General features: G+C 46.3%; 2 protein-coding genes across 4 annotated transcripts in view; one reads left to right on the top strand and one right to left on the bottom strand.

Annotated features, from left to right (window-relative positions):
- brf1b (BRF1 RNA polymerase III transcription initiation factor subunit b) overlaps nt 1-20,000 on the top strand; it is an 86,171-nt gene that overhangs the window by 19,537 nt on the left and 46,634 nt on the right. The window contains exons 5-12 of the mRNA XM_062550861.1: nt 1,931-1,962; nt 3,682-3,754; nt 12,709-12,858; nt 14,419-14,512; nt 14,865-14,991; nt 15,416-15,455; nt 15,798-15,890; nt 17,544-17,891. Coding sequence (XP_062406845.1) covers nt 1,931-1,962; nt 3,682-3,754; nt 12,709-12,858; nt 14,419-14,512; nt 14,865-14,991; nt 15,416-15,455; nt 15,798-15,890; nt 17,544-17,891 — 957 coding nt within the window. The remainder of the gene's footprint in view (nt 1-1,930; nt 1,963-3,681; nt 3,755-12,708; nt 12,859-14,418; nt 14,513-14,864; nt 14,992-15,415; nt 15,456-15,797; nt 15,891-17,543; nt 17,892-20,000) is intronic.
- On the bottom strand, nt 5,146-9,301 carry btbd6b (BTB (POZ) domain containing 6b). Of its 3 annotated transcripts, none has more exons than XM_062551106.1 (5): nt 9,148-9,301; nt 7,379-7,673; nt 7,168-7,258; nt 6,924-7,042; nt 5,146-6,694 (listed from the first exon to the last, which is right to left on the bottom strand). In XM_062551106.1, exons 2-5 carry the CDS (start codon nt 7,582-7,584, stop codon nt 5,662-5,664), a joined length of 1,449 nt encoding a protein of 482 aa, XP_062407090.1. In that variant the 5' UTR covers nt 7,585-7,673; nt 9,148-9,301; the 3' UTR covers nt 5,146-5,661. The 3 variants fall into 3 exon arrangements, with proteins under 3 accessions (XP_062407090.1, XP_062407089.1, XP_062407088.1); XM_062551105.1 differs by lacking the exon at nt 9,148-9,301 and adding an exon at nt 7,905-8,277; XM_062551104.1 differs by lacking the exon at nt 9,148-9,301 and having other exon boundaries at nt 7,379-8,278.

Genomic DNA, 20,000 nt, shown 5'->3' with positions numbered 1-20,000 from the left:
ACCTTTCCAAGAGTCTGTCTGATCATCAGCACAGTGCTCATTACACACACTGCTGCAGAGTTGCACCCAAGGACACACACACACACACACACACACACACACACACACACACACACACACACACACACACACACACACACACACACACACACACACACACTAAATGCAGCTTGGAAGTCTAAGCCCTGGAAGTGAAATGGATCGAATAAGCAGGTAAGGCGTCAGAGAGTGAGAGACAGTTGGCTGACAGACAGCGGAAAGAGAAGATGTCTTCCATCATCCGCTATGGCATAAAACACCACTCTTTTCCAGCCTCTCCTGGGCAGGTTTGCTCAGGTTTTGCTTTTTGCTTTTTGTCGAGGCCACTTTAACACGGTTATGTTCAGGCCTCCGTAGAGATACGACCCTGATCACGGCAAAGCAGTACGTCAGCGATGGTGTGCGTGAGCTCTCGCTGGAATGTTTACGGCACCTCCAGGACCTGACTGAGCTGAGGTGAGGGGAGTGGGGGTGGGGGTGGGGACGGGGTTGGGGTTGGGGTTGGGGTTGGGGTTGGGGTTGGGGTTGGGGTTGCTGGCGTGTCGTGGCGTGAACTAATAAACATCATCTGGAGCATTTCTGCAACTCCCCGCTTTCCTCCGTTCCCCTGGCGACTGTCATCCCCCCTTCAGCACTAGAGTGTTCTAGATTTCAGTTCTGGCTCCTTTGGAAGTCCATTGGATTCAGTCAACACACCTCCTCCTTCTCCGGGTTTACGGTAGGAGTTTAGCACCACCGCTGAGGGCAAACATGGCCACGTGCAGACACTTAACCTTCACCTGTGCCCCCATTTGAAATGTAAAAAGACGTGATTACACACACACACACACACACACACACACTCCAGCTCTCCTTGTGATCAAAGTGCTGCCTTTGGCTGCCTTAGTGAAAAGTGTAAAATCAATGCAGTGACTTTGATGGAAAACGTAGCAGTATGTTACACAAGAGACAATGGCATTGACATTCCCCTCCACTTTGCAAGCTTTTTTACCATCTTCTGGTTTGGTTCATTTTATCAGCAATTTATCAATACAGTTGCGCAATGCATTGGTATACAGTGTAGTGCAATGCAATACAGTGACATTGTTTGTTGTTCTCAGGCGGTAACACATCGTCACATAACGTAACATCCAAATATACAATGTAGAAATGTCGCGTTTAAAATGTCTTCCAACCCCACTCGCCTGTATGATGCATTTCTCCAGCGTACGCACGCTGGTAGACGGGACTGGCTGTCGTGTCCCTGCTGGTCCACCTGTCCACAACCTCCTCGCTGTGACAACGTTCAGCAAGCGTCCTGCACGGGAGGTGGTTTGGCTGTTTGCCGAAGCTATGATACACACACATGCGCACACACACACACACACACACACACTGCAGCAGTGGTGACCGAAGTGCCACCGTGACGTCTGTCCATTTGTTGCTCAGCTCTCTCCTGCCCTCGCAGATCCTCGGGGGTAATTAAGTGAGGCTGATTGCCCCGAGGTTGATTGTCAGCGTTAGCGGCCGATAAACACGGGATCATCCTTTCCCTTTCAGAGAGGCTAAGCCCTCACCGTGCGCTCGGCACGCTTAAAAGGGGGGGCATTTATCGCCATGGAGACACGTGCATCAGTCAGGTGGAGTAAGGTGCGTAGAAACAGATGATAGGGGGGGGGGGGGGGGGGGGTCATGAACGACTTGTGAAATTTCCATTTTACTTGGTGGTTTACTTGGTGATTAGCTCTTGATGAAACAATTCAACAGTGCTGCTCATTGTAGGAAACGAAAAAAAAAAAAAAAAAAAAACATCATGATGTGATGGCAGTCTTTTGCTTGCTATCTTTTTTTTGTTTGTTTGTTTGTTTGTTTGTTTGTTTGTTTGTCTGTCTTTTCCTTAACTGACCCTCAGACATGCTCCTGGACCTGAGTGACCTCCTCCAGGTTGGTGGACACACCCACCCACACACACACACACAGACACACTCACACACACACACACACAACACTTTAATTACTATGGCTCCATAGATAATTCAATAGGCTGTTTGACTCCACCCTCCTGCTCATAAACAACCCAGCACTCAGAGAACAGCGAGGCGGCTCCCCAGTAGAGAAGGAGGGTAATATGAGCATCAGTTCATAGCCAGTTGGAATGTGCTGATATCCTAATTCCTGATCCCTGATAGATAATTGAGAAGCGCAACATTCAGCAAGTACAAGGACGGGAGTTGAGCCCGTGCCAGACACTCAGTACATCCTCTCAGGCACATTTGATCAATTAGAAGGAAGTATCAGAGACATCGCGTCGTGAATCAAGACGGTTGGAAAAACACTAACCGGCTGCTCTTTTCTGGAGAGTTTTCAGAATCGTACCACATCCTCCCTTAATTACTGTATGCTAAGATTATGGTGTTTACTGTAATTCCTCCGTTATTGGCTTTTGGCAGCGGCAGCCAGCTTTGCTTAAATGGTGCCATTCCACATTTTTCCATTATTGGAGGATGTATAAGCAAATTGTAGCTTGAGCTTGCTCAGTAACGCACTGCTTTAATGTTGAAATAACTGCCAATGCATCCCCATCTGAGTCATCAACATGTGTGTATCCATGATAGTTTAGTCAGTTGTAATGGAAATTATGCTAATGGAGTTTAGAGGTTATTTGTCCCCTTGCTATTTATGTCAAATTTTAATTTAATTTCACTTACAGAGCGCCAAAACATTACACATGTCTCATGGCGCATGTCAACCAAACTGAATTGTGTACACTGTAGCTAATATGAAATTGGTGTAATTGACCAGAAGGACACTCACAGGTATGGCATCTGTGCAATCTGCATGAGACGGCTGATTAATTAACAGTACAATTCACCCCGCTTTTTAAGTACACAGTTAGGTAGCACAGTCCGGGAGAGAGAAAACAAATCATAAAAGTCAGCTTTAATGGCCCCCGTCTCTCTCTCTCGCTCTCTCCTCCTCTCCTGTTAAATGTGGGTGGTTCCAGAGGGAAGCATTTTAGGGAGACACAGCTGGTGCAGCCTTTATTTATAGTCCCCCAGCTGTCAGGGGTGGGAGCCCTGGCCTACTCAACCCCGTCTGGTATTAGGTGGAGGTGGGGGGAGCCGGGGGAGCGGGTGTGTCGTCAGCCTAAGGTGGAGCCGGGGTGAGAAAAATATGCCACGAATCCCAAGCAAGTGCGGCCACTCCTTGCCCATGGCTGCCACCCCCCCTCACCCCACACATGCCCTGTGCCTGCCACTTATGGGCACGCCCTCCGGCAGAGAGGATCCCCGGTGCTAAGGTCACGACCCCGCTTTTCCATTAGGGACCCTAATTGCTGTCATGTCAAGGAAACTGACAGCGGGAGGTCAAAGTTGACTCGACGGGCCTCAGAGGGACAGTGTTTTATAGAGAATGACCTCCACTTGAGTGCTGTTTTTTAATGCTTTGCTTCAAAAATCAATAGTACAAGGATAGTGGCAGGGTGAATAGATTCTGTTTTAATGGCAGAAAGTAAAAACTCAAGGCGCCTCTATTGCCTCCACACTCTGGCCTGATGTTCATTTTAACATTTTACAGGGTAGTTGATTAGTCCAACTGTTTTTTTTTTTCTCCTCTCCGACTTCCTAACCCTGGTCAACGTCTCTGTCCGTCATTTTGTAGGTGAATGTGTATATCTTGGGAAAGACCTTCCTGCTGTTGGCAAGGGAGCTGTGCATCAACGCTCCTGCTGTTGGTAAGTTTCAACGCCATGTCATCCGATTACATTTCCACTGTCCTGCAGTAACAGTAATTGGCTTGGCCTATCTTGACCTTGGTACAGGAGAAGATTGGGCAAATCACTCATGTGCCTCCACACTCATTTCTCTCACTCAAAATGAGCCATGAAAGTCAAGTCATGAAAATGCTGCATGACCAATAGTATACTCAAAGGCATCATTGAAAACATAACACAGCATTCCTGTTTACCATTAGCAACTTGAGTTTCTGTAACGTTTGTTTCTTTTTTGCATTTATTTACTTTTTTTTTTTCTGGGCCTGCAAACAATTATATATATTTATTTTCTATAGCTAGAAGAACCTCAGGGAGCTCCATTTATCTCCATCTCTTGTCAACAAAGCCTAAAGGCTAAATGGATGTGTAAGAGAGTACCCAGTCATTTGAGTTAATCGCATGTTAGTAAACACACCCGCATATTGTGTAAGGTGTAGTCTGGTTCCGCCCTCCTAGACGACACTGCCTTGTTTAACGTCCCTGCTCGCTGCATTTTCCCACGGAGGAGGTAAGCGTTCTGTATCTGTTACCATGGTAGTTTAGCCAGATTAGCATGCCAACCACCCAGTAAACATTCTCCATATACAGTACACACCCTTATTGGGTTTAAAGTGATATTTTCTACATCCACCGAATTTCATCCATACATATACACACACACCGTAAGGCGATATGATTTGGTCACTTTGTGTGGTAGGTAATCCCTCCGATGGAATTCAGATGAGCAGGTTTCCTTCTCCACTCTCCGCTCGCCTCCCTTGCCGGGAGAAATCTGTCATTTCACAGGCTGCCAGGTGCTTTGTGTTGGCCAAGAAAGCCGACATCTGAGAGCAGGCGGCAACACTGTGGCACCTCCTCAGCTAGCTGCTACAGCTCAGCTCCCGAATTCAAAACCATCGTGTCTGTTTCCTGTCTCTGCTGAGCCTGAGCATCTGGTGACACTAGAGGTTGCTGTACCAGGAAGTTGTCATGTCATCATGTCATAATTGGCAAAAAAAAAGAAAAAAGAAAAAGAGGGTCTCTTTCACGGATGTTCACAAATCATACCTTTTTGCTCCTGTCTGTCTAACGTCTGCCATGTTTGAAGGCTTACATCAAATCAAAAGCTACGAAAAAGGATTAGTAGATAGGAGTAGCTGTAATTAACCTTGGCAAAAACCATGCTAAGATGGTGACTATGTTGTCCATGTAGACAATCATGATGTGCACTTCAGGAGTCATAACACTTTCTTACCATATAGTGCTATCTGATTTTACACTTTGTCAGTGTTGGATGCGGTGTGGTAGATGTACCCATTGTTCTGTAAAGCTACAGTGTAGGTCAAGAAAGAATCGTTCGCAAGATAACTCGGTCAGAGTCACAAAAAAAAACTTTTATGATCTGCAGTTTGTGAAGCTGCACACTAATACAAGACATTTCAATTGTCAGTCAGCCTCAAGCTGTAAACAGGTTAGCCTCAACTTATGTACAAAACACAACACACTAGTGGTTGTTGTCCACTAAAAGTGCATTACATCTAATCTTGGTTTGTATATATATATTTTTATATTTATATTTATATATATATATATATATAAAGTCTGCATGATGCAGCATCAATAATTAAGTCAAATATATACTTATTTTTTAAATAAATAAAGCTGAAGCACACTCCTTCACTCAAAAATCGTCAAGACAACAGTCTTTCAACAGACTAAACAACTTCCTGGAAATGGTCTTCCACGGCTACATTGTAAAAGAAGGCAAGAACCCTCACAGGTCCCAACATTACGCACCCCAACTCTGGTCAGCCCTGCCCAAAACAATTTCAGGGGTGGAATGCACTTTAGAATGAATACCCCTCCAAACCCCACTGCCCCTCCACACCTCAGGCGTAGAAGACCAGCTCTGGAATCTGCCCCCCCTGAACCCCAGTCCCGTTGGTACTGTCCGAGGAGCACTGGAACTGGAAGGTCACTTTCCCGCACTGGACCTCCGTCATGCCCTCCTGTCCGAAGTAGCTGAGCTCGTTCCCGTCCAGCACCGCGCTCACCGTGTAGAAGGCGTCCTGCTCCACCTGCACCGGGTGCTCGAACCACACCGAGAAGGTGCTGCTGGAGCCGTCCGACACGAACTTGGTCAAGTTCTGCGCCAGCGTGACGCCCTGGCGCTTGAGTTCGATCTTGACGCTGTACTCGGCCTTGCCGCCGCTGGAGCCGTACAGGCCCAGGCCGGCGATGAAGATGCGCTTGTCCACGGCGAACTGGATGCTGTCGCAGCGGCCCCGGTAGCGCCACTGGTTGCTGCGGTACGCCGAGGACTGGAAGCGGTGGCAGCGCTGCGGCGCCAGGCCCTTGCGCTGCGCCAGCGGGAACTCCAGCTCGGGCTTGTTGGCCGCCGTGTACCACAGGAAGATGTCGTGCGTCTCCTCCAGCGTCAGCACGTCCGACTGCGCCGCGCCGTCGGCGAACTCCTCCAGGGTCATGGTGGGCACGCGCACCAGGTACAGCGCCTTGCCCAGCACCGCCCGCTTGTTGCGCGCCGTCGGCCCGAGGCCCTGGCGCTTGCACTCGGCCACCGCCCACTCCAGCACGGCCCCGAACACCACGGCCTCGCGCGTGTTGAGCGTCTCGCGCCGCAGGATGATGTCCAGCGTCTGCAGGTCGATCTCGCAGAAGCCCTCCGAGCAGAGTGCCAGCTCGGCCTGGGCGTCGATCACCTCCCAGCAGCGCTGCGTGAGCTCGGGCTCCTCGAACAGGCGGCTCTGGGACAGCAGCACGCAGGCGTTCTTGGCCTCCAGGCTCGTCTCCAGGAAGGTGACGCAGGCCTTGGCCAGGGCAGGCACGATATACTTTTTGGCGGCGTACAGAGTGGCCAGCACCGTGTCCGCCTCCAGTTCAATCTCATCACTGTACATATACCTAAGGAACACATTTTAGCAGTTAAACTTCCCTTACAGATACACATTAGTATGCGTAAATATATGGCATAAATGCATTTAATATATAGCAATACTGTCAAGTGAAGTACTGATTAAAACGAACATGACCATGGCCACAATCATATTTTTGGCCTTATAACAAGAAGCGCATTAATGAATGGTGCTTGCAGTAGCTTCATATCTGTGCCAAGACGAGATGAGTAACTTACTTTAACAGGATTAAAAAAGCAGCAGGCTCCACATCTGGGATGTGGATTTCAGATTCCCCCTCCGCCAGGTCGCCATAGAACATGGCACCGAAAACGGAACTGCCAACCGCCAAAACATACTGAAATGACAACAGGAAAAGCGTGAGGCGTGAGGCGGACTGCAAAAGGTTTCTGTTTTCCCATAGTTGAAACAAGGGGGGGCAGCGGTGGACAGTCAGGAAAACGGGACAGGATGCGCTCTCACCTTGTGCGCTGGAACTTTCTGCGATTCACCGGGGGGTCCAACAATAAAGTGAACATCTGCCATGAGTTCGTTGTTGAACATCAAAGCATTCCTGAAAAATGTAAACGGGAATTAGAAATAGAAGTTGGCGTCGTTGCGCAGCGCACAGCGTATAAGCACATTTGGAGTCGCTTTCGTCACAACGCAATATCAGAATTAAATCAATATTTACCTTTCTCGTAATGTCGGGTGAGTTGCCTGCCAGCTGGCAGTCTCGACGTTGTTGTTATTGATATTCTGTTGAGTGGTAGTGGTGGTTGGTGTGGTTACAGTCTCGGTCACTTGAACGATAGTCTTCTTACTGGCAGCAGTCACTGCGGTGCCGTTGCTGTTCGGAAGGTTGGTGTTTATGCTTGCAGGATACAGTTCTGCAGCCATCTTCTTCTTCAAGGACAAAGTCACGATCTCATAGCATACTGGCAGCTTTCCTGACTGTTTACCACTCTTTCTAGTCCTTTTTAAGGTCTCTGGAAGTAAAAGGAAAAACGTCAGAAACTTCATGATCCTGCCATACAGGCAATCTGGAGCTGCTGGCATCAGCAAATATCCAGAAGTTCGTCAAACGGATCGGCTTTTCAAGCTGATGTAGATTTTTTTTTCAACTTAACGCAAAATCTACTCCCAAATATTCATACACAATAACTGTTCCTCCCAGCATTGATGCAAGTCATCAACCATACCCCAAATCATCTACTAACCCCGGACAAACGCACAGAGCACCATTTATCCTTCTATCAGAATTATTCCCAAAAAAATGATTCGTGAAATGTTTCCGTTTTCAGAGCATCCTCTCTGGATGGGAATCCGATTTTCTCCAAGTCCGCTCATCCCCAGCAAATGTACCAGTTTTCAACAGAACATCCATTTAATTCCCAGAGCGATTTGCTGATTACCGACTACAATTTCTCATCCCGAGCTGTCGTATTAAAACAAGTAAAACCTGAATATGTCCGTGCGTAAATCACACTACCCCGTCATCATATGTGTACGGAGCCTGTCCTCATTCAACCAGTCCGATGTATTTCGTATCAATTTACTGATGCGCTGGTTTTGTGTATCGCAAGCGGACGCCCTATTCTGTGTTGACTAATCAGATACACAGATGCCTTTCACGTCAGTTGCCCCGAGGCGCCTCCCACAGCCAAGCCGCCTGCCCTCTCTCGCCATAATATTCCACTGGACCGATCCAGGCAGTGGTTTAACCCTTGCCGTATTGTTGACAATAAACGTTCACGTCACCACTTCCACGGAGTCGGTGGAAAGAAACTAGAATAAGGTGAAATTCAAACGCGTTTCCATCAAGCACACCCTTTTGCTAGTTGTATTATGCGTGGCGGAATGCTATGATAAACATCGGGTTGAGTGTAAGCCATCCAATTTGTGGAAACGCCAAAGGATACCTCACGAAGTTAGTTTTCGAGGGTTCATCCATTGTTTCTGACTTAAATCATACCATTTATAACATTTGGGTTTGTAATGACAAGGTGTCGACTAGCCTACGCGACTTCTGCTACTGTAGATTGGTGCAGTTAGTTTAATATCTGCAGTTCACGAATTTGCTAGATGCGGAGAGGTCTCGCCATTCGACAATCGGACTCCGATTTTAATTTTGTTCATCGGGGTAAACATCTGCAACGAAGTGCAAGCTTCGCGGCGACCATTCAAATGAAAAACGGCGTTTAAGTTAACCTATCCATGCATAACGTGAACTACATGCTAAAGCACAAACAGAGGTGTCGAAAGATCCGATGGCATCGTTGTCTTTGCAAAATCGTACGTTATAACGGAGATAAAGTAGCAGGCGTGCTGAATGGCTCCGCGAACGACTTCTTCACCGAACCAACATTAGCTACAGTCGAAGTAACATCACCCATCGCTCTGGAATCAACACAATTTAAAAGTGACGGCAAAGGCAAGATAGCATAGCGCTAAAATCGTTACCTTTTGGTGCGGACGAAGGCCTAACTGTCTGTAAGAAACATTCAGGTTTGATTTCTGGACGCTCGGTTGCAGCCAGGAGCCATGTTAAATCCGGAGATTGGTATGAGAGAGAGGGAGGGGGTTGGGCTTGTTGTGTCCTGTTACAAGACCGGTTTCCCGGCTTTCCAATAGAGGGCCCCGGCGTTACAAAATGGATCGTTGGGAAAAGGTGTAGGGGCGTAAGACTGGCATTAAGCAGCTTATACATCACAACATTGGATATTAGGGGCCGACTCTACCCCTCATCGGGTGAGATTAAGATGAAGTTTAATTTACAGGCGTTATATTTTGTGACACACTGCTGTGTCAGAGGTTTTTTTTTTTTTCTAACAGAGTTCAGGGGTTAGATCCAGATCTGTAATGGGAAAACTGATTATGTAATAGGTCAGAATTGGCAAAGCTGCAAAAAAGCCTTTCATAGCCCATTGAGAACAAAACAAAACACAAATCTCAACACAAAAAAAAAAAATATGTGGGCCAGTTTATTGTCTGATCAACACGGCCATTGTCTGCACTCTTAAATAGCCAGCAGGGAAAGGCTTCTCATTATCAGAATCTGGCATACTGTTCCGTGCCCACAGCCCCACACTGTTAAAGTAGGTCTTTCTCTCACACACAAGCACGGACTGAAAATCTGTTTCAGCCAAATATCAGATCAAATTGTATGGTAGGAGCAGGATTCACTCAGTCTCTCTTGTGTTTCTTTTCAAAGTGCTTGGCCAAACTTACAGTATGTTAACTCAGAAACCAAGCACAGACGCGTTTCGGCGTAGCGTCTTCTTCAATGTGCTCAAGTGGATACATGTCCAACCTCACTTACTTATACCTACACCCACACATACACCCACACAACCAACCAATGGTGATACATTGTCATCCCATACAATAATTCAATTAAAATAGTCCATTGCTTCTTCTTCCAACACATGTTAATAGAATCACATCATACACAGGCCATTTACATTAATAACAGTTTTTTACAAAAAAAAAACAAGTCAGAGATAGGTCTTCATTCGTACCAAGGTGTGCATGTATTTAAGTTAAATACAGTATATACCAAGCCTCCCACTGTAGAAGGCGGTTCTCAGCCAAATATCAGCCAGGGCTTTGGCGGAAGCCTCAATGCCTCATTAGTAAGAGAGGACTGGGAGTGCTGTCTTGTATCTGCATGTACTGTATGTTCCTCTTCCCTTTTCGAGAGATGATGCGAGCTCCTTTTGCTCCACCCATCCAGGAAATGAAGTAGAGAATCAGTGGGGCATCCAGAATAGATGAGACACGAAGAAGAAGAAAGACTGCACTCTTTATGTAGATCACCAGTTTGGGATTTACATATCAAAAGAATTTTAATATGCTGTAGGGGTGGTTTAATGTAACAGCATGCGTGCGTTTGTTTTTTTTGTTCAGGTACACCTGCATAGACGACAACATCTCTTTCAGAGTTATTACATTCTGTTGCTCAGGGTGTGCTGTCCTCGTCTGTTCAGTTACAAGGACACAGAAAGAAGGAAAAAAAAACGGAAACATTTTAAATGTTTGCATTCATTTCAGAGTACAGGGGACTCTCGTTCGTTCAGAGAACTCCTCTGAGAAATGCTCAGTTTTAGTCCCTTAGGGATGTGTGTTCTAGTCTGGAGAGTAGTGTTGCTTCCTGGAACGCTTGTTTCATGGCTAGTTTATGTCTGTGCCTTTGTCTGAGTTGTGTGTCCTTGCGTTGTTTCATCATCATCGTCGTGGTGATCCTGGCAGCCCCGGGAGGGCCAGTTGGTACTTGGCAGCCTGGGAAATTCGCAGTGCGCTGTGATTGTTGGAACCTCACCTCACTCACTCTCTCTCTCGCTCTCTCTCTCTTTCTCTCTCTCTCTCTCTCTCTCTCGCTCACTCGCTCTCTTTCTCGCTCGCTTGCTCCCTCTCTCTCTCTCTCTCTCTCTCTCTCTCTCTCTCTCTCCACCTCCTGCCATTCATCAACTTTTTAATCAAACTTTGACAGCCACACACACACACACACACACACACACACACACACTCATTCACTCACTCTCTCACACAGACACACTCACACACATACAAATCAGATAACCACCGTGGCTGGAGTGAATCGGCGTCTCAGAAATCAATTTCTATTTTGAGTTTGCATTGCGTCGGCTGCTGGAACATCTCGGCCAATTGTCACATGTGGAAATTCTATTTCCTTCAAAGATCCCGGGATATGCATTCTTTCTCATCGCTTCCATGGAGATATGGGTCATGTGACGCTCGACAGCAGTTAATGAATAAGATCTCTCGGTGTCAGCTTACCACTGAATGGCATGAAAAGACCGTTTTTTTTTTTTGGGGCAGAGCTCTTGAGTTCCTCGCCCAAGGACTCAGAAGTAGGTGGCCGTGGCAGAGAGGGAATGGTTTGGACACGGCACCCATGCTGTGGATCCGTCCAGGCCCCTTCACAAGGGTCCCCGCAGTGAAGCCCTGCTCCAGATTTTCCTCAGGAAGTCAAGGACTGACTGCGCCGTGTCTCAGTATGGGAAAAGGACATAATTCTATGCAGAACACCCAGTGGTGTGAAGGCCTATCTCCTTTGATTTTTACAATTTAATGCAACACAATGCAGTTATTTGCCCTTCAAACTCATTTTGATGCTACAGTGGCTTACAGTAGGACTAGGGAGGATAAAGTCGATGCCAATGCACACCTGGAATGCTTGATATTGTACTGTGTAACATGTAACATTGCTGATCAGGTAGAATCATGACCCATGTAGACATTTTTTTTTTTTTTTTTACAAATTGTGTGCTGTCTTTGCCCTAAATGCCATTCAATATTGACACCAAGGGGTAAACATATAAAGTCTTCCACTGTGTTGTTTGCATTAAGATTTGTTTGACCTTCCACTGTATTCACTTTCCTATAGAAGCCCATTTTCTGGCCATCTTCAGGGATTAATTGCAATAAATAATCTCGAATAGGCTTGAGAGATTAATCAATATTTAATCAGAATCACAATTTGAACCCATGCAATTAAAATAGCAAAGGCTGCAATTAATTGTGTGGCTCACATCTCTGATTATTCAGGAGTATTTTGCTACTTCCTGAAAGCAATTCAATGAACATGCACTAGCATTTAAAGAAGCACCATAGGCTGCAGTGCAATGAATGCACAGCAGGAAAGGTGAGCAGAATTAGTGCTGGTTTTGCCCAAGAAGTAATATCAAAGATCCTTCATTACTATCCGCTTGAACCCTCTCTGGTAATATTTCAGAGTCATTTTTAGATGTATTACATGACAAAAATTATGCCACAAATCAAAAAGTAATCACGATAGATGTCCGAAAAATTTGATATTTTTAGGCCCATCCTCACAGGCTTCTCTGGATACATACACTCTAGGCACGTCATCCGAAACACCTCTGCTGGTAGTTGTCCAAAGCTTCACAAAGAGAGCTCAGTTGCTGCTGAAGTTTCACCTGTGTGTGTGTGTTCACATGTCGATGTCATATCCTTGTTTTTATTTCCTCCTTCCTGTAGACCCATGTCTGTACATCCCCCGCTTCGCCCACTTGCTGGAATTCGGAGAGAAGACCCACGAGGTTTCCATGACGGCGCTGCGGTTGCTACAGAGAATGAAGCGGGATTGGATGCACACGGGGCGCAGGCCGTCTGGGTTGTGTGGTGCAGGTGCGTTTCCCTGGTAACCTTTTAGCCACGGTGTTGCACGTAGTTAGTCTGGCTATCACCATACTAAGCTCAATCCTTTAAGATTGAACATAAGTGTGGGGAGTCTGCGCTGTATTTCTACTGCACGAGAGGCGTGTTCTCTTGGAGGAGGGGGCGGGACTGTCGAGCTCTATTGGCGTCATTCAAACGACTCTGTACGCTTGGATAATCCTTCAACCAATCAGACCAACGATCCGGTGCATCTTCTGGATAAGATAGCTTGTGATTGGAGTCAAAGGTTCTGGCAGGGAACAGAAGAGATAGATGTGCAGGTTTCCAGCCTGAGATGCCGAGCGAAATCCACCCAGCCTAGCATGTAGTAAAATTAACTCATCAGTGTTTGACCTCAAGGTTTCACTCCTGATGTTAAATTAGCAAATTGACTCAGCCTAGTAAAAAGATTGGTCTTAGTCAGACCTTGCACTTTGACCATCATTTAATAGGGCCCTTAGATTCTAAGTCTTGAAAATGTAAAAAAAACAAATCTTGAGATTTAATAGGCTAAGTAAGATTGCAGTTTTATCCAGCTCTGTGGATTGTTATATTGCATTATGTAACTCCTCTAAATATTGCTGCCATGAATAATAAGAGGATGATAGACTTTGTATAGCAACCAAGTGATAAGACCATGCGTCATCCAAGGCTGGTATCCAGACCAGGCTGCCTTTTCCCTGAAGGAGAGCTAGAGCTAGAACTCTGAGCTAGAACGTTCAGGCCCTGTGCCGCCAGCGAAAATCGAGCAACAAAACAAACTTCCTCCAGACATCTTCCTCCAGACGCCTCGCTTTCTCCTTTAATATCCACTGCTGCAATATATGAATAATTAATAATTCATCATTAATCATTCACAGTATTCAGGGCGCGAGGGGGTAGGGGGAGAAAAGCGGTAAGTTTAGATGTGGCCCGTGTGTGCAGAATTTGATCGTTTCAACGGGGGGGGGGGCAAATAAGAAGCTGTGTAGACAACGTCTCCTTCTCTGCATTACTTAGCCCCCCACACACAAGTACTGTTGGTTGTGAATCTGCCCGAAAAGCTAGGACAAGAAAAACGAAGGACAAGTTTCTCTTTCTCCACACGGGCTTAAAAGGACTACAGCCCGTGGTTTGTTATGTAACACAGCCGGCACTGTAGGACTCTATTGATTGAGACCATTCTTTTTTGTTTGAGAGTGTACTCATTTATTTATGTCGGAGGCGCCTTGACTTCGGCGGGGGTTGGTGGAGATGTGGAGACGAGTGCAACTCGTGGGCACGGCGAGGTGCGGAGGCGTGTGTTGATGCCCAGGCACGGTGCCACCTGAACAACAGAAACAGTGCATGTTAACACATCACATCACGTGCACAGCGGCATATTTTGTTTGAAGTCTTTTACACCAGGAAAAATGTTACCTGTAGGCATTGAAGAGCTTTGACACAAGTAACAAGCACTATCCTCCCCCCCCTCTCTCTCTGTCTCTCTCTCTCTCCTCTCTCTGTCTCTCTCTCTCTCTCTGTCTCTCTCTCTCTCTCTCCGTCTCTCAGCCCTGCTGGTTGCCGCCCGCATGCATGATTTCCGGCGCACGGTGAAAGAGGTCATCTCCGTGGTGAAGGTGTGCGAGGCCACGCTGAGGAAGAGGTGCATGCTGGGAACAGGGCTCCGGTAGCCTTGCTGGCGGGGATTACTCTTTATACACTCCTCATACTCCGAGTCCCCTGCAGATGCTTTGTATCGATCCTCCCCTGCCAGAAAAAAAAGACTTCTAGGTTTTCTAGGCAGAATCATAAGCAGATGATTCTGTCTTTCCTGTCAGGAGGCCTAGATACGTGAAGTAGTAAGCAACAGACCATTTCACACGGTTCTGTTCAAAACAATCTGTAGATTAGCCAGTATATTTACATTTTAAACATAGCACGGACCCCACAAGCACACACACACACACACACACACACACACACACTAATATTGCATGTGTTCCCCTGACCTGCAGGCTGACAGAGTTCGAGGACACCCCCACCAGTCAGCTGACCATCGATGAGTTCATGCGGGTGGATTTGGAGCAAGAGTGCGACCCGCCGTCCTTCACGGCCGGCCAGAGGAAGAACCGACTACAGCAGGTCCACCCACCTACACTCCGTCCGTCCGTGCGCCAGACATTGAGCCCAGTATTATATGTAGAGAGTTTCATGGAGGCGTTGACCTTAGTTAAGCAGAAGAGCGCTGCGTTTGGATAGATGATAGGGCATCGAATAGACTAAGCCACTCAGACGGGCATAATGAAATTAATCTAGACATATTTGCATCTAGATGAAGCTTTGAAGAACAGCGTGCCGTGCGCGGTAACTTTTAACGCCTTAAATGAAGTAAGGACTCATCCCGGAGTTAATCTACTCATGAGGTTTTGTAGGCATCGCTTAGTAATGTACGCATAAATTGGGATAGTGTATGCATGCTTGGATCTCGTGTATGCATAATTAGGCCTGTTATTGGATCGTTCCTGTCTTAGTCATGGTCTCATGGAACTCTGTTCTTTGGTTGCAGCTGGAACACGAGCTGGCTCAGAAACTGGACGAATATCAAGGTCAGTATATTCCTCTGAATGCTAATGCCGACCCACGTCAGCCCGCGTTAGCTCCTCGAGGTAGTCCGGCGTTTTTATTTAGCCGTGGTTTGCGGCAAAGTTCAGACAAACAGCCGATTGGAATGTTCTTTACTCGACTCAAAGTGACCTCACTCACTCGTGGCCCTCCGCGTTTTTTTTTTCCGAAGCGGCGCAAACGCGGTGTGTTTTCCTCCCGACGCTGATGTTTTTTTTTTGTTGTTGTTGTTGATCCCTGCGTGAGTCACGGCGTGTCGTGAGTGTGCATGTTTTTTTACCCCGGAGCTCCGGTGTAATGTCTTTTTTTTTTCTGGGCCCACGCAGGGGAGATCAGCTCGTACCGCGATGAGATCGAGACGGAACTGGAGAACAGCAGGCCCAAGCCTCGAGGGATTTACGCGGCATACGCCAAGCAAGGTACCGTATGGAAATGTGTGCTTTGCGTGTATGTGCGTGTATGTGTGTGTGTGTGTGTGTGTGTTTGTGTGCATGGACAGTTGATGTCTTTGTTTAATGTTCAGAATGTTTGTTTGTGATTATGTGTCTGTATGTATATATAAAGTATGTGATGATATCTTTATTCATTGTTTACTGTTGTGTCCACGTGTTTGTTGTAAATTAATGTGTTTATGAGACATTTGTTTGTTGTTTATTGTGCATGCATTATGCACATCTATGTTTGCGTTTGTTTTTTTTGTCTGTCCAAGTGGGTGTTTGAGATAATGAGTTAATGTGTGACCTTGTGTTCTGTTCTGACTGCTTTCCATTAATAAAAAAAAAACTGGAACAAGGAAACGTGACGTATTTCATAAAATTCAGTCTGACATGTTATTGCCACAGATTCCCACCTCCTAACCCCACCCCCATTTATTTTGCACTTTGTTTTTGCAAGTTCACCTTGTCTGCCTCCTTTAATGCACCCTGTGCTCACAGGTTCTCTCTCGCTCGGCGCTGCCATTAGCAACTCGATTGAATTAGTTAATCATATTGCAGACAAGATGGGCCAATTTACGCCACTGCGGTAATATGACTCTGATGCCTTGTTAAGCACTTCAGTCTCCGCACGCGGCCGTGATCATGATGTGATGAAAGGATCTCGTAGCTATGGAAACGGCAGTTGTCGTGATAATTGCATTGTTTATTCCCCCGTCGGTGATGCTACCTCCTCGGCTCCATCTGGGGCCGGGGAGATTTTGTTTTGTTGAGGTGCGTGTCGTCAGAACAGCTTTCGGTGGTTCTGATTGTGTTTTGTGGTCGTGCGGAAGCAGTATTACAGTAGCAGTTAGCAATAGTGCCTCTTCGCTGAACTGAACACTTACACTTCCAATCATGATTGTGACACAAAGAATTATTAACACTTATGGTTCCTAATTAACGAGAGGCTTGTAAGCACTGAGCAGTAACTTGTAAGCGGGAACTTGATATCGACTGTGGAAAAAAAATGAATGAAGCCAAGACTACTAGACAGGGCAATTTAATTTGACAGGCGCGATCCTCAGTACACCTTGTCCGCAGATTAGCCTTGACATTTCCTTTGCAGGTGATATGAGGTTTGCCGATGTCTCTGCTAGCTCATAACCTTTCGAAAACTCAGGGCCAAAGTCATCTTTAGTCGTGGATTATGAAAGCACTTCAACGTGCATGAAGGTTGTTTGTTATGGGAAGGCCCTGTGATATACTGTAGGTTGAGGCCTTCTGTCATGCTACTGTGCTACGTACGTTGAAGTTTGTTTGGTAACCAGCTATATCCATGTTCTCTTAGCATGTCGTGATTTCCAGTGTAGTACTATTTACTTGCATTGTACCACACTTGTAAGTTGCTATGGATGGCAGTGCCAGACAGTTGATTTTTTTTTTTTCTACCCCAGTTACAGTTAGATAAGAGGATATCCTTCTCTGCTCTGTGCATGAAACGTTATACCTTTAGCCTAGCACAGGCTAAAGCATAACTCACTAGAAGTGGTGTACACCAACTTATAGTTAGCCTGTAGCTAAAAGTGGGCTATAGGCTAATTACTATAGCCCGTTTCCATGGTATCAATGTGTCCGTATGTATCTCTCCTTTTTAAGCTGCTCCGAGTGCAGAGCCGGAGAGCGACAGCCTCTCTCTGTCCCTGAGCTTGGTGGGAGACGAGGAAGAGGAGGACGAAGAGCTGGAGGCAGCCGCCGAGCACCTGGGCCAGGAGATCATCAGCCAGGTGCTGCCCGAGCTGAAGGGGGGCTCCCGGAGCGCCACGCCGCAGGGCCAGGAGGAGGACGGCGGTGGTGGGAGCACAGGTGGAGGTGGAGGAGGTGGAGGTGGAGCAGCCCCCCGGAGGATAAACCTGCCCCTCATGTCGTTCCTCGGCCCTCTGCCGTCGGCCGCCAGCCTGGGCCTCAAGGAGTCCTTCCGGGAGTGCATCACCAAGGCAGAGCAAGGTGGGTGGTAGGGTTCCTGTCTTTCTTTTCTTTTCTTTTCTTTCTTGCAGGTCGTTTTATTTTGGTTCCTTCTGCTTTTAGCCAGCCAGCAGTGAAGAATTTCAGCCAGTTTTCACATTTTTCAGATCTTTCTTTCTTTCTTTCTTTCTTTTCTTTTTTCTTTTGTTTGTTCGTTTTCTTTCCCTTCGGCTTTTCACCAGCGAAGAAGAGCGACCAGTTCTCATGTTTTCTGATCGATCTTTCTTTCCTTCCCTCTATCTATCCTTCCTTCTATCTTTCTTCCTGTCTTTCTTTCTTTCTATGTCATTGCTTGTCGCAGCCTTATAAGTGAAAGCACAGACCCACACGTCTGTTCCCATATAGGCGTTCAGCAGCACAATGCCTTAAGGCTGGCTTACATTGCACGATTTTGGTCTGTTTTAACAGTCGGCGATTACATTTCCAAAATCGGGCGGAAATCTTGGGAGTTTTACTAGAATCTCGGCGCGCTCCCGTCATCTAAATCGTTTAGTGTAAGGTGCCAATCTTAGCGGTTTTAAGTCCGTCGGAGTCAGTCTTTTTCTAGTTTTGCCGTTACGACAATATCAAACATGTTTGATATTATCGGAAGTCTTTTCAGTCGTGGCTCATGCAAATAGTGACGTGAACATTAAAAACCAATAGTAACCTTGCGCGAACATGAAACAGGAAGGGGCAAAATAGGCGACAGCTGTAGCCTTTATGATTATTTGTTATTTCATTTCTTATAATTTATTAGTCGGTTGTTCTACGTGACAGAACAGCTCTATATCTGTTAGTGATGTCACACATCAAACAATGCTGCAGAAACGCGAAAAAATTACTTTGATATGAGTAGGCTATCATGTGATTTCCTGTGAATGATGACGTGTAGTCTATTGCACGATGGAAATAATTTGAAGGAATCTAGCAGCAGTCTTGTAAATAGTGACCCACAGTCTTTGCAAAATCCTAATCTGAGACTGGCCTGTGACTAGACTGTGACTAAAACCTCAATGAATTGTCATTAGATGTGAGAGGGTCTGAGACTGTAGTTTTTCAAAAATCTTTTCCAAATCTTTGCAAAGTCTGGCAATGTAAGGTAGGCTTTAGCTGTAGCTGTGCTTCAGCCGTGGGTGAAGGAGTAATCACGCCACTGGAGCCTCCATTACCCCCTCTGTTTGATATGCTCAATCATTCCATGGCTGCCAAATTAATTACAGGCAGATAAGTTTGGCCGCTCGCTCGCCGTAAGGGTCGAATGGTCTCTCTGCACCAGTAAGGAAAAAGATGGAGGTAAAGAGGTTTCTAGTGAATACATACGTATGCAGGTGTGATGGTATGTCGCTGGTCTGTATTTACGGACTCTGTTTTTATTCTACGTAGTCACGTAATCATCATCTCTAGACTTGAACTGTGCGGATTCTTCTTTAAAATGACAAGTTTACTCCAAATCCTGCACCTCACGCGGATGAGCGGTGATCTTTTACTTTTTTGCTTATCAGAAGAAAAAGTAGGACCTTGAAGGAGAACGATGAAGTAAAAGTAAAAATGTTCCCTTTTAGCATGGAGTTTGGTATGTGTCTATACTATACAGCAAGACTGTTGAAGAGATGTCACATACAAAACACACTAACAGACACACACGCACATACACTAACACAGACGCTACGGTCGCTTTCCACCATTGCGTCCTCCCCTTCAGCTGATCATTATTTTCCTGGGGCTTAAATGGTGTATATTTTATTTACCCGACTGGATCAATTTGACGCCCACCTCCACAATGTGAGCCTCTCGCCGTGTGCTGAGACAAGGATATTAGCCTCTGCTCACCACGTTGCCGGCCAATCAATATGGCACACATGTTTTCTGTTGCTCTCGTGGCCTGTATACATCCAGCAAGACCAAAAACTGCCAGATCAGTTTAGCAGATCCTTCTGGAAACTATTTAGTGAGGAAGACATGGGGGCTTTCAGAATAAGCTCTGGAGTCCTTGTTTTGTCAGTTTGTATGGGAAGTTTTACATTTTTGTTAAGATTTGTGTGCGTGCGTGTGTGCGTGTGTGCGTGTGTGCGTGTGCGTGTGTGTGTGTGTGCGTGTGTGTGTGTGTGT

The sequence above is a fragment of the Sardina pilchardus genome, chromosome 12 (assembly GCF_963854185.1).
Source record: "Sardina pilchardus chromosome 12, fSarPil1.1, whole genome shotgun sequence".
Taxonomy (NCBI): Eukaryota; Metazoa; Chordata; class Actinopteri; order Clupeiformes; family Clupeidae; genus Sardina; species Sardina pilchardus.
Note: the sequence above shows the minus strand (reverse complement) of the source record. Positions and strands in the feature narration are given on the sequence as shown.